At 35.7% G+C, this 12,863-nt stretch overlaps 1 protein-coding gene across 1 annotated transcript in view; it reads right to left on the bottom strand.

The window, feature by feature from the left end:
• Nucleotides 1-310: 310 nt before the first annotated feature.
• DLG5 (discs, large homolog 5 (Drosophila)) overlaps nucleotides 311-12,863 on the bottom strand; it is a 100,570-nt gene continuing 88,017 nt past the window's right edge. Inside the window, exons 25-36 of the mRNA XM_010000805.1 lie at nucleotides 12,188-12,350; nucleotides 11,149-11,282; nucleotides 10,452-10,616; nucleotides 9,884-10,067; nucleotides 8,771-8,919; nucleotides 8,298-8,468; nucleotides 7,070-7,266; nucleotides 6,221-6,364; nucleotides 5,901-6,028; nucleotides 5,000-5,109; nucleotides 3,156-3,265; nucleotides 311-857 (exon numbers count right to left, since the gene is read on the bottom strand). Of these exons, the coding sequence (XP_009999107.1) occupies nucleotides 754-857; nucleotides 3,156-3,265; nucleotides 5,000-5,109; nucleotides 5,901-6,028; nucleotides 6,221-6,364; nucleotides 7,070-7,266; nucleotides 8,298-8,468; nucleotides 8,771-8,919; nucleotides 9,884-10,067; nucleotides 10,452-10,616; nucleotides 11,149-11,282; nucleotides 12,188-12,350 (1,759 nt within the window). The 3' untranslated portion in view covers nucleotides 311-753. The remainder of the gene's footprint in view (nucleotides 858-3,155; nucleotides 3,266-4,999; nucleotides 5,110-5,900; nucleotides 6,029-6,220; nucleotides 6,365-7,069; nucleotides 7,267-8,297; nucleotides 8,469-8,770; nucleotides 8,920-9,883; nucleotides 10,068-10,451; nucleotides 10,617-11,148; nucleotides 11,283-12,187; nucleotides 12,351-12,863) is intronic.

Genomic DNA, 12,863 nt, shown 5'->3' with positions numbered 1-12,863 from the left:
GCTTATGACTCTTCCTCACCAGTACTTAACCCAAGCCCAACAACCAAAAATTATTATTTAAGCTTGGATTGTTCCGATATATTATGATGTTTAAATATTAGATTCATGCATAAAACAAGAAACAATATCTTTGACAGACAAGCATTGACGGGATACAAACAGTGGTCTGCCCTGTAGAGGAGTGTACTTCCTTTTGAGCTTACTCCCAAGACGTACCGATTAAATTCCACGTTATCACCTGGTTGTCAAGTGAACAATGTGCTTAGAAATGGCTGAAACTGCAACTTAAGAGTTCACATTGTGCATAAATCATTTGCTCATATTCGGAAATTTCACTCCATTTTGGAGAGTTACCTCTTAAGTGAAAGGACACAGAGCTAAAAAAGGAAAACAAAATAGACATTCAAGTAAACAGCAACAACCAAATACTTTGAAAAGGTTTTTGTAAACTTGTCATTCTACAGGGTTTTGCAGCATTGTTAAATTCATTTCTCATGGATAAGTACACACAGGTTGCAACCCCTCGTGACAACCTGTCACGTGTACACGTACGACGTAAGAGACAAGCTTGGTGAAGTGATCTACCCCTTCCCACATGCCTCACTGGCTCCTTGTGTGTTCAGTGTTATCCTTCCCCTTCATGAATCAGAAATCACTTATGGATATCTTTACAGACAGGGATGCACAGAGTCCATTGGACAGAAAGTTAGTTGGTTATTTACATCTGCAAAGTAGTTTTACAGTGAAATAAATCTACAGGGGGCCGGCTGGGATCCACAGGACTTTGTTTTGTTCTTGATCGACAGTTGTCATAATCTGAGTGCAAATGCTTGAAAGGGCTCCTCCGTGGACAATGCCTGGAGAAGAAGAAACCCCCCCGACAAATGAGATTGGAACTAACAGTTATGACTAATTACAAAGAGCAGTCTTTGGCATTTTTCTGCAAAGCATTTATCAACAGATCAGAATTAATCTACCCAATTCAGGATCTGCCAAGTGCATGACTCTACTAAAATGAGAAAAAGAATAAACAGAGCAAAGAGGTCAAGCATACAATATACAGTTTCTTCTAGCTCTTAGAACAGCCCAGGGAAGTCACAGAACTGATGGCTATAATCAACTAAGACAACTGTTTTCTTAGAGGCTGTCATGTACTATTTTCAGAGGCATCAGGTGGCAAAGTTTAAGTCTAAAGATGGTCAGAACCTGCTATAATAAACCGTCTCTGTTCCACATGTGGTGTTAAGAGTGTTATATTTATGGGGTAATATACATAGAGACTATAGCTGTAGCAACTAGACGCTATTTACAAATATTAGCAGTACATTATGAGGCAGCTCACAGATCACTGAACTAAATAAAACAGCAGTGGTTGCTACTATAATTCTTATTGTCAAACACATTTCAGGATTCAAGGAACAAAAGGGCAACAGCAAGTAACTCCTTGAAAATCAATTCAAAAGATAAATGAGCACCTTGCATTCTACTCTTGCTAAACAAAACAGTCATAAAAAGTAAAATGTCAACACTGACACGGGAGAGGAGAATGTATTAGCTTTAAGACCTAAAAAGTGAGGAACTTCATGACTTGAGAAATATGTCAGCAAAGCCTCTGGCCTCAGCTGCTGCTAATGCTGGATAAATATGGAAAGTCTTACAAGACTTAAGGTATAATTTCCATTTTTGAAATGAGAATTTGATCTCATGTAAAACATTACTTGACTGAGCAGCATATACTACAATTAACGTCAGGCAAGTCTGGGTACAGAAAACAATAAGATCTATGAAAGGTAACAGCAGTGAGGAAGTGATTCAGATTACACACTGTGCTCACAATTTGGTACAGGTAACAAAGCCAACTTGACGAAGTCATTAGTAAAAAAAAATGTAGTATATTAAGTAGTCACAGATCTCAGGTCTGAGACAGTGTGTCATGTGGCTTCACAAGGAAACTACCATGTTCAAAATTTCTATTTACAGGCTTACTTCATGCACAACACTATAATTTCAACAAGCTTAACTGTCAATGCAGTTTGAACACCAGCCCTTGCTGACTATTAGCCTCTGGAAATATCGATGACAGCTGGAGTTTGGCATTGAGAGAGGGAGCCCCTTCTCACATTATATGTGAGAAGATACACACAGGACTCTTAGACTCTTCATTATCAAGGTGAAATTAAAATGCAACAAATAACTTAACAAGAATCAGAAGATAACGGGGCAATACAACTTGGCTGTGTGTGTGTGTCAAGTTGGGTGAAGGTTTAGTATGTACCACGGAAATGAACACATGTATGGCTATTACATAGCAGGTATCTGCTTTTCTTGAGAGTGTTCAGCTTCTCTCAGGATGCACTGAGACAGCAGTACTCTAAATACATACCCTCCCTCTCCTGCACTTGGCAGGTATGCCTCAAAATTTTTCTGTAAGAAGCCCATTATTTGGGGGATGAAAAGCTGGGGTTTGGCTGGTTTAGTAGTGCTGTTTTGGTTTATGTTTTTATTTTTAATTTTTGTTGTCATTCACATTAAAATGGTCAAAATTTTATCCCCTCTCTTCTGAATGTATGTGGAAATATACTCTGAAAGAAGCAGAGACAGTCTTCCAACAAAGTTTTCTTTTTCTGGTACACACAAAGTTTCATATGATATATTTTATTATGTCAAAAAGGTGTCTGAAGTGGTATTTCATTATTCAAAATTAGAATGCATGTTCAAGACACCTCTGACAAATTTTTTTTCCTTTCTTGAAAGATTTAAAGTATGTCTCATAAATTATTCATTGATTTACACTACAGAGTTTTTTTCTGTTGTTGTTTTGTTTTATTTTTACAAGCATAAAAAAATTACATTGCTTACATGGTATAAAACCGACAACAAGATGTCAAACTGGCTTGACCACACTTCCAGTATTACTGGCTTGTAATAAACCATTTTAATAAAATTACTAGTTCATAAGATTCATAACAAGCTAAAACAAAAATCATGTAAAAGCGTAAGTTTTCCAAAAGGGAAGGCAGAATGAAGTAAAAAACCACAAAAATGGAGGGGGAGGAGGAAGGGTGGCTCTTGGCAGGAACACGGAATCCTGAATTACAGTGTAAATGGTTTACATTGCCACTGTGTTCCTAGTGAAATGTTTATTAAATACTAACCTGTAAAGTACTTGCTATACTCTTGTTCTATTTTTTGAGCTGTCTCAAACTGTTCTTTGGAATGTTTTTGTGTAACTTTGTCCCTCAGGAAGATTGGGTCTTTTTGCTCTCTGAAAAAAAGAAAAAAGAAAAAAGAAAAAAGAAAAAAAGGAAAACCTTTATAAGAGTATTTTTCAATTTTTTTTTAAAATGGACTTGAAATTATTACCTTCAGTTGGGTGAAACACTAATTAATTTGCAACCATAATCCTATGCATAGAGTGCCATCTACTGTGTTTCAGCAGTATCAGCATAGTCTTCGGGATCATTTCAGTGCTAACAAATGTATTTGCTATCAGACCAAGACAGTATTCCTCTAAAGTCTCAGAGAATGGGAGGGGGTTGAGGGAGGAAGAAAGAATATAATCTTTCCCATTTACGTGAACTGGATTATTACTTCATATAAACTCCACTACTCTCTACATAAATCTGAGCTCAAGTACTGCTCTTTTAAAGGCCTTAAGTATCAAGCATTGAGCAAAGAGATAATTTTATTTCTATGTCATATATATGACAGATTTTTGAGATAATTGTCTTTCTATTATACAAGCAGTTGGAAATGAAATAATAAAAAATACAGAAAAATACAAATAGTTAACAATAATAATCATAATTCCAATCAAAACTTGTAACACTCTCCTCCAAATATGACTTAGGGTTAGGTACTGAAACAATTTTAATATAGTTTCTTATAGCAGCGAGAAGAGAAGCACAACTTTATTTTATAAATAATAATTTAAAAAATCACTACTAAACTAACCTATCACTGTTGTGTAGCATTTAATAAAAAGTCAATAGAACCTGTGTTATATCAAAAAGACCGTTCAGCAAAACCTTTGGTGCTCATAACAGGTAGACACCATGTGCTACTACTACTGCATGTGATTCTGGTGACTGCTAGAAATCCTTGCTTGTCTAGTTTAATTGCTGACACTAAAAAAAGGAAATAGCTGTAATGGTCACCATTCCTTTCCCAAAGGGGCTCCATTGATCATTCAACAGCATGATATTACAATGGTAATATACCACAGTGCTTTTATCACTACTTCAAAGTAGTGATACTTAATCTTCTTTATCAAATAGATTTACCAAATTTATCTACAGATCAAGAATGTATGTGTTCAGCTTTCAAAATGAATAAAGCACAAGTGTAAGATCTCTAAAAAAAAGTTTCTTAATACTTTAGTTGGGAGGTTATATCACTTCTTGCCAAATCAATCTAGCAAAATGCATGAAGGTCTTACTCAAACATTAGGGGTAGGACTGGGGTAACTCTTCTTCCTGGCTATAATCGAACAGGAAATTCCCAATTACTGAAAGAGTATGGCCCAAGTAAACCACAGTATATTACTACACTCCATGGCAAAAGAGGACTGCCCTTGATGTTTTCGCTGGAAAACAAAGGTGAGAAAGCTGAGGTTAGGAATCAGTTGGCACTACATCCATATGCTTGGCCCTACTGAGAAGATGAAGAATAGCTCTTTGTCACAGTCACAACTTAATCCTCAATGGATCTCATCCACATCTGTTTGAACTTGCAGTTTAATACAAAGGTGCACAGAAAAGACCCCAGTGCCTTTGAGAGTACATACAGTTTAGTCTACGTTATTCTATTTTTTTGAAAGATTCACTTAATTGTCATGCAACTAAAATGAAGTTAAGACCATTTACCTCACAGCAGTTTTTATGAGGATTAATTTCCACATTTTCAAGAGATTTAAGACGACTAGGATGAAAGAAACAGTAAAGATAACAAACTTATTTTAAGCTAAAACATCCCTGAAATAGACCTCTCACAGACTTACTTGATTTGTTTAGCATTTTTGTAGCGAATAAAAATTACAATAGGGTAGATATGAACACTGTGGAGCCGTTCGATGGCATGAGGAGCGATGTCAAGCAGACAATGACAATCCTAAGATCAAATGTAAATGCAAAACACTCATTCAGTTAGAGAACAAGCACGCATGCAAATCCCCCATTTGTTCCCATACTTAAATCATAACAACCCAACAGCACTTTAATACACACTGAGCAGTTTGGGGCTACTGAGCAGTTTGCACCCAAAGGATTTATATATCTTTATAAAAAAAGATAGCAGATGAAAAACTGCAGGAAATTCCATTCATAGTACCAAAAGTATGTATCAATAGAAATAAAAGTATCTGAAGAACTAATGAAATGAACTCAAATTGAAATATATGAAATACATTTTTTCCAAATTTACATGTTCATTTACCCTTTCAGAAGTCATAAGCAAACACAAGCATTAAAGTAGCAAGACTTGTGGTTTAACAGAAAACTATAAGCAATATACATATTTTAATTAACATCTGTCTCCAGAATTTTTATGATGTCTATGTTCTATATGACTCCATTAAACGGAATAGCTTAAAAAACCTAAATCCTGCTTTGGGGGAGTAGTGGGGTAGAATCTACAGAACGTAAGAAAATAATTTCTAACGTTACTTAATAATACTGTAAAAGAATACGAACATTCCTATTTTCTATGAAGGTGAACTTGTATAAATATTCTTTAATCAGTTGCATATCAAAGTGAGGTAGCTTTTATTTCACTCAGCAGCCTGGGGAACAATTCTCTGAATGCCTTAAAGGAGCACAAGGCTAAGATAATTTCCATCTCTCCAACGTTGTACAAGTTGCAACACATGGTCATACTAAGATCTACAACATTAAGTGACTCACCTTCTCTGTTATCTCTTTTATTGAAGCTACAGTTGTCACATCAAAATGTCCACTCCTCCGTTTATAATCAATAAACAGACAATCCTTCACTCCCCGTTCAATGGCTTGTTGAGAAGCTTTCATAACCTCTGTTTCATAGAATGAGAAGACATCCACTCCCATTAATACTCTTTAGGTACAGAACACAGCTATTGAAACAATACCTGCAAATTCAGATTCTTGGGTTTTTTCCATGTTTGTGCTACCATTTAGTTCACTTATACATACGTTACTATAATATATTGTAAGCAAGTATTAATTGGCTGCATTTGCATGCTTACCAAGAGGACATCTGCAAAATTTTCCAGGGGATTCTTTGACCAACATGTCTTTCACAGCATCAAGCAAAGGACCTAGAACAAGGACTGGCCTAGGAGAGGTACAGTCCACTTTCTGTACACGCTGATACACCAGACTTGCAGAATCTATACACAGAAAAGACTTACTTAGAAATGTATAAATTATTTTCCTGGCATTCCTCAGATAAGCAGAACCACACTAACATTAATTCTTAAATTAATTCCTTTGCAAGGGCTAAGGGCCTTGGTAAGTACAAAAAGTGCTTGCTAGCCGTTACTGTGATTTTCTCTACTAAGAGCTTAAAATAGATGTTTTTCTAACTGAACATGATACACTTCTCCCACCCACCCTCACCTAAACTTTAAAACCAATCATTAATTTTCTCTCCTAAAAGTGTAAATAAGACATGACACTTGGTTTCTGTAGTTTGGTTTGTTGAGCTCTTCGAAGAAGGTAAGCATTGTAACTGATGTGATTTTTACAGAAAAAGTGAAATAATAAAAAGTGCAGGTTTTTGAGTGGTGCCCAGGATATCTGTCTAAACTAAGCAACCTGGATAGATATTAAATAGTTGAAAGGAAGATCAAAATCGTCTGTCTGCAAGTGAAACATTAATGATTCTAATAGATCTAGGAATAAACTAAAAAAAAAAATTGACACTCAAAATTAAAAAAAAATTATTAAAGAAATATATGTGATGGGACAGATTATTACCATTTCTATTCAGATCAAACCAGAAAGCAACATTATTATTTCTCTTATGCTGCAGCTGTTTAAAAACTAAAGAGAAGAAAAGGCAACTCCCTCCGAAGTATAGCAAAGTTACTTGCCATCCAAGAAAGGAATTGAGTCTGTACTGATTGTATCAAGAGCCAGTAAATCCTTTCCATCTTTGGAACCACTGCGCTTATGTTTATGCTTTCTTCTAAAGAATGACCTCCGTGCTGCTGCTGACAATGTCTTAGATGAGCTGTTTTCATCTTTAGCCTCAGACATGCTGTGTCTCCTGTAGAATTCCTGATCCATCCTATAATGAAACAGACTAACTGGTTGGTATTTCAACTTAATTTTTTTATATTTTTTCTTAAACAACACCACCACTGCTTCTGGAACACACTGGAAATAGTTGTGACAAGCCTTAGCACAAATATCTTCATTACAGAAAATTAATCAGAAACAAACTAACATAAATTAAATAATAAGCAACTGTTAACATCACAGAATGGCAGAGGGTGACCACTCCGACACACAGGGCAAAATTCTCCACGGCAGAAGCAAGTGTGCACCTACCTTGAACAGAAGTGAAGATTACATTCTTTCTACAAAACTACATGTTACGCTCATCCTTACAAACAACTTACTAGCAATCCAAAATAAGGGCTTTATTTTATGCAGTTTTATTTTACATGAGCACAAATACTTTCGCTACATAATCTATGTAAAATGTAGTTGGCTTTGCTATCCATCTTCCATTAACTACTAGCAATGATGCGTATGGCTCTCTCTATATGTACTGTACTTCCACACATTCAACGTAGTACTACTGTCCCACTGTCAGGATGAATTTCGAGTTATGACATGGAGAGAAAACTATTAGAAGAAAAGGAAACCAGAAAACCAATAATCTTAAAACAAAAAAAAAATTTAATCACTGAGTGACTACTAATGACTAATGTGATTTCAGTAACAATATTAAAAAATGAGTTTCTGCTTTACCAACATTATGAGACTGTGACAGATACAGTCTTAGATTAATGTTGCTGTCCACAGGTAAATAAAAACACTGATGCTTCCTCAGAATGACTGTGATAACCTTGGATTAAAGGATAATTTTTTCTGTGGTTACTTTTGGTATTGAATTTCTAGTCCACTATTTAGTATCATTAAAAACAATCTGATAGAGAAATATATTAATCCTATGTTATTAAATGCCAACCCTAAAACAACACATCTAAGAATTAGTATCTTCCAGAAAGCATAGAAGTAAGTGAACCTTTTATACCACATCACACTAGTCAGACATTTAAAGACTAAGATTCTGTCACTGAGATCACTCACATGTATTTACTTGGAATCTGTCCTCTTTCCAGCTTCTGAGCATTCTCATCTAGCTGCCAAGCCATCCAGCAACCAAAGTTTCCCTGTGGTAGAGTGTCATCAACATACAAAATGTCATCCTTCTTAAAGCTTAAATCCTGTTCCACCTCTGCCACACGGTCATAAAGTGCTCTGGAAAGGAAGACAGAAATAGGCTTTGCAACTCTCTCCATCAACTCAAAGGGAAGAACATGCATACTTGTTTTTAAAAAGTTAACAGATTAATGGCACACAGTACATTTCAAGAGCACACAAGTTTACAGTGCAATCTGAAGACTTACTAAGCTATAGATTATGCACTCACTGCCACAGACTATAAAATAGTAAACTTTTAATTTTACAAACACTATAAAACTGATATAATATCTCTCTCATGATGGTCAGCATGTTATCCTAACAGCCATATGCTGAGATTACCAGTCACACTGAAATACCTGATATAGAATCCATCTCCAGGAAGCTCTTTTATCTTATTAAACTCTTCTATTCTGTATTGAGTCTTTATTTTGATGTTTTCTCCAGGCTTCAACATTTCAAGGTAAGCTTCCTCAGCTGTTTTATTTCGCATATCAATGGACCCATACTGCAAAACACAAAACACAGAAGCCCTTAGGTGTGAAGTTATATCTTTACAGGTAACAGAATAAGGTGAGTTGGAAACACATGCAAAATTAGTTTGTTTTTCCCACTGGCAGGTTCTATATACAAGTAAATCTTGCCACATAAGTTTAGTAGAGCATGCACCTTAAGGTGGCTAGCAGAAGACTTAGACATGGGAACAGAAAACTAAATACCCAAGTGAGCACAGCTAACATGCACCATGAGAGACAGTTTGCACTTCTTTAAATAGTTTTCAAAATGTAAGCTAAGAATAATAAAATTGAAACTGGAAAGATTTTTCAAGAAAGAAAATGATATGATGGAAGTTAGAAACACAATTACAAAAGAAAATCCCCATCTGGATACTAGAGGTGTAATGGGAGAATCTCAATGCTTAGACAGCCTCAATGCCCAGTTCTATCTGAAAAGCTCGTAAGCACACGTGTTTATCAACGTAACAGTACTGCCAAGTAGATAAATATTCTCATTTCAGATATAGAAAGCAAAGTCAAAGATATAATGCACAGCCTTCCCTAAAATACTAGAATTTCACAGTGATTAAGATCAATATTGTTCTCTGATTTAAAAAATCTTTCATATTCTTGCCTCTCTCCTACGTAGACCAACTAGATTCAGGCCTTCCTATTTCAATAAAAAGAGCAGGTCTTTGTATTTCCAAGTAGACACACGATTTCAAATTTGTGGGAAATTTGTGCTCTCAACAGTAATAGTTCTCCAGGCCCACATCATCCAGCTCTTCTCATGTCACAGTCAGAATGAAGGTTATGCATTCTCACCATTCATAACCCAGTTTTGTGGAACTGGGAGCAGGAACTCAAGATTCACAGAACATCTGTCCCATTGCAAGACAACATGAATCATCATGCAACTCCCTCTTTATATCATCCTAGACATTTTGTGAGTGTGCTGCACACTTAATAGCTTACCTCAAGTATCATGTCACCCAAGACAAGTCCATCAGGTCCTTTTGCTGGGCTATCATCATCTACATCTGAGACAAATATTCCATACAGGTTGCCACCACATATCTGTATCCCAAGATCCACTTGTGATTTTTTAACAACAACAGTTCTAGGTTCAGGTGTCCTTTTGTTTGTATCCACAGGGCCCCTTTTGACAGGGAGAAATAACACATGTACTTCCATTTAAAAGCTTGCATTACATACTATTAGCTACCCATCTGAATAATATATATTTACAGAACTATTTTTCAAATTAGGTCACCTACAGATATGGTCTTACGAGACAAACACCATATTCCTTGAAGACCTTCTTAACTAAATCAATATGGTAGTAAATATTCTTCACTCCTTGCAGACCTCATCTTTCAATAACAGTCTGAAAATATGTACTTTTATCCTGGAATCCAATTAACTTGTTTGCTGACTTATTTCAAACGAACACAGCATTCACAGAAGAACACTGTTTTTTTAACATAATTCACATCCACCCTGATCATCTATTTTTCCTTAAGGAAAAAATTTTACTCTTTACCTTAAGGAATTCCGAGGACTTGTAGTTGGTGTGGTTTGTTTGGATGGGGGTGTCATAGTTCCTTCATCCTGTTCACTCACAGTATCAATTATGGAATGATTGTCAGGTGTTGCAGCTCCACTGCCTTGAGGGGTGGAATGATTACTCACAGGTTCTAGGCGAGAACTAATTTGGAGGGGGAAACAAAGGACTGAAGGTTAGTTTTTTGAAAAAGCAAAATATTTTCCACACAGACAATGTTTCTCATTTGGTCATAAATCAAGTATAAAGAAAGGGGAAGAAAAAAAAAAGAATTCCAAACCAGCATGCTAAATAACATAATTTCATCATAAAGCTCAGTTTTTAAGTGTGATCACGCATCAAAAATGGGATGGGTAATTTCACTAAGTAACATGCCTTCTCAAATCTGTTTTTGGAAGCTTCAAGTATAAAGAAAATTAAAACTGATTTGAAGTACTAGAAACTCTCAATCCTAAGAAGTCAACTTCAAGTTTGGTTTGATGTCTCTGAGGATTATGCCCAAAAGAGAAAGCAAATATACTAAGGACATCAAGGATTTTTATTTTCTTTTTGAGAAGCAAGTATTCACACATTACTTTTCTAAGCAATCACTAACAGCACCTGTACAGAAGTTATTTACTAGCAAGATAACTGCATGGACCAGAGAGTAGTTTTTTCAAAGTCTAGCCAGCCTTACCTTGACCGTGAATGATTGCCAAGCTGATACATATGTGGGTTATACTGAGCCAGAATAGTAATGGTGTCGCACTGCTGTCCAATGATTAGTCGAGCCTGTTGCTCTGTAGCATTTCTCAAATTTATTCCATTAAACTATGGAAAAAATGCACAAACATGGATGCCAAGTTTTCAGATGAGAAGTAGCAAAATCATTCCTTCAGTGTCTTAATTAGTTTAATGTCTAAATGCTGACTTACTTCCATTGGGGCAAATAAGAGGGTGGCAGTGCTGCTATACAGGGATTCCTAGGATTTACTCTTTGGACAGAATCACTGCTAGTTCAAAATATTCATTAACCTGACTGTGAGTTTAAAAACCTTTTAATTTTGGAAGATATAGGTATTCTGACTTGTGTTATGATTTGATATCACTGATTAAATAAAAGTTGGTTCGACCAAAAATTCAGATCTGTGATCCATTCAGGTCCATTGTACTATCATCCACACACTGTGAAACAGAATATGCTTTAACATGCACAGGCATGAACAGATATAACATTTACAAAGCAGCTCTGCTCTTCACAAAATCCTCCTCCATGTTTATCTAATACTGCAGGCAAAAACATGACTGTAGATAATCTAAAGCCTACCTATTTTTTTAAAACGGGCTGAGGTAAAGATATAGCACAGCAACAGCAGCATGAAACTCAGTTCAAGTCAGATGCTTGCATATTTACTCACCCTACCAGAGAGAGTATGGTGTTGGGACTATAGTGTTTTAAGTACCAAAACTAGCTAGCTTCAAATTTCATTGAAAATTCATATATGCAATGTGCATATGATGCAATAAGATGGAATGTAGATCTACCATCAAAAGACATTACTTTTTCATAAAGCCTGACAAGTCTCAACAATCACAATTACTGGAATACTACAAATACAGTGTAAGTACCCTTTGCTACACAAGCTTTCACAAGATATTCATTTGGGAAAGGCAGTTATGGCTGGAGTCATACAAGCTGATTCATTAAGCCATAGGAATAGTAAGCAAACAATTACCTCTAGTAACTGATCACCATATTCAAGGCCAGCTTGATGGGCAATGCTCCCACCTGTTACTTTAGAGACAAATATTCCACCATTTTCTCCGCTCACAATGGAAATCCCTAGTGGCTCAGAACCCTTCTGCACTTTAACATGTCGTGGCTCTTCCATGTAGGGCCTTTTAGAGGAGATAGTTAAAACCGATTTGGACAAAATTGCACTTGAACCATTACAATGTCAAAGCTACATGCAATACTTTATGTCTGTCTGAATCGTAACAATAAATTAGATTTAAATAGTTACTTCAAACAAACTTACTGTCAATTGTATTAAATGCATTCCTTTAAAACCATGCAGTACATTGACAGAAGTAAACGTATACAGGTACATGACTGCTGTAAAACATTATGGTAAATATGAATTATAAATAGTATGGTGGTGAAGTTGGTAGGAAAGAAGCTTCCAGATGCATATTATATAAAAGTAATTGAACCACTGTATACAATATGTCATTTACAAACCATATTCCAGAAATACTACAAATATAATGCTGGGAGTCTTTATCGCCGGTGAAAATAAAGATCATAAATAATAAGGTGGTAAACCAAAGGACAACAATGCACAAATATCAAATTTCATATTTGTACGCAAACATAAATTAGTAATGGAAAGTAAGCATTTGCAAACTCAA

This window comes from Chaetura pelagica, unplaced genomic scaffold (assembly GCF_000747805.2).
Source record: "Chaetura pelagica isolate M959 unplaced genomic scaffold, ChaPel_1.0 scaffold166, whole genome shotgun sequence".
Lineage (NCBI taxonomy): Eukaryota > Metazoa > Chordata > Aves > Apodiformes > Apodidae > Chaetura > Chaetura pelagica.
Note: the sequence above shows the minus strand (reverse complement) of the source record. Positions and strands in the feature narration are given on the sequence as shown.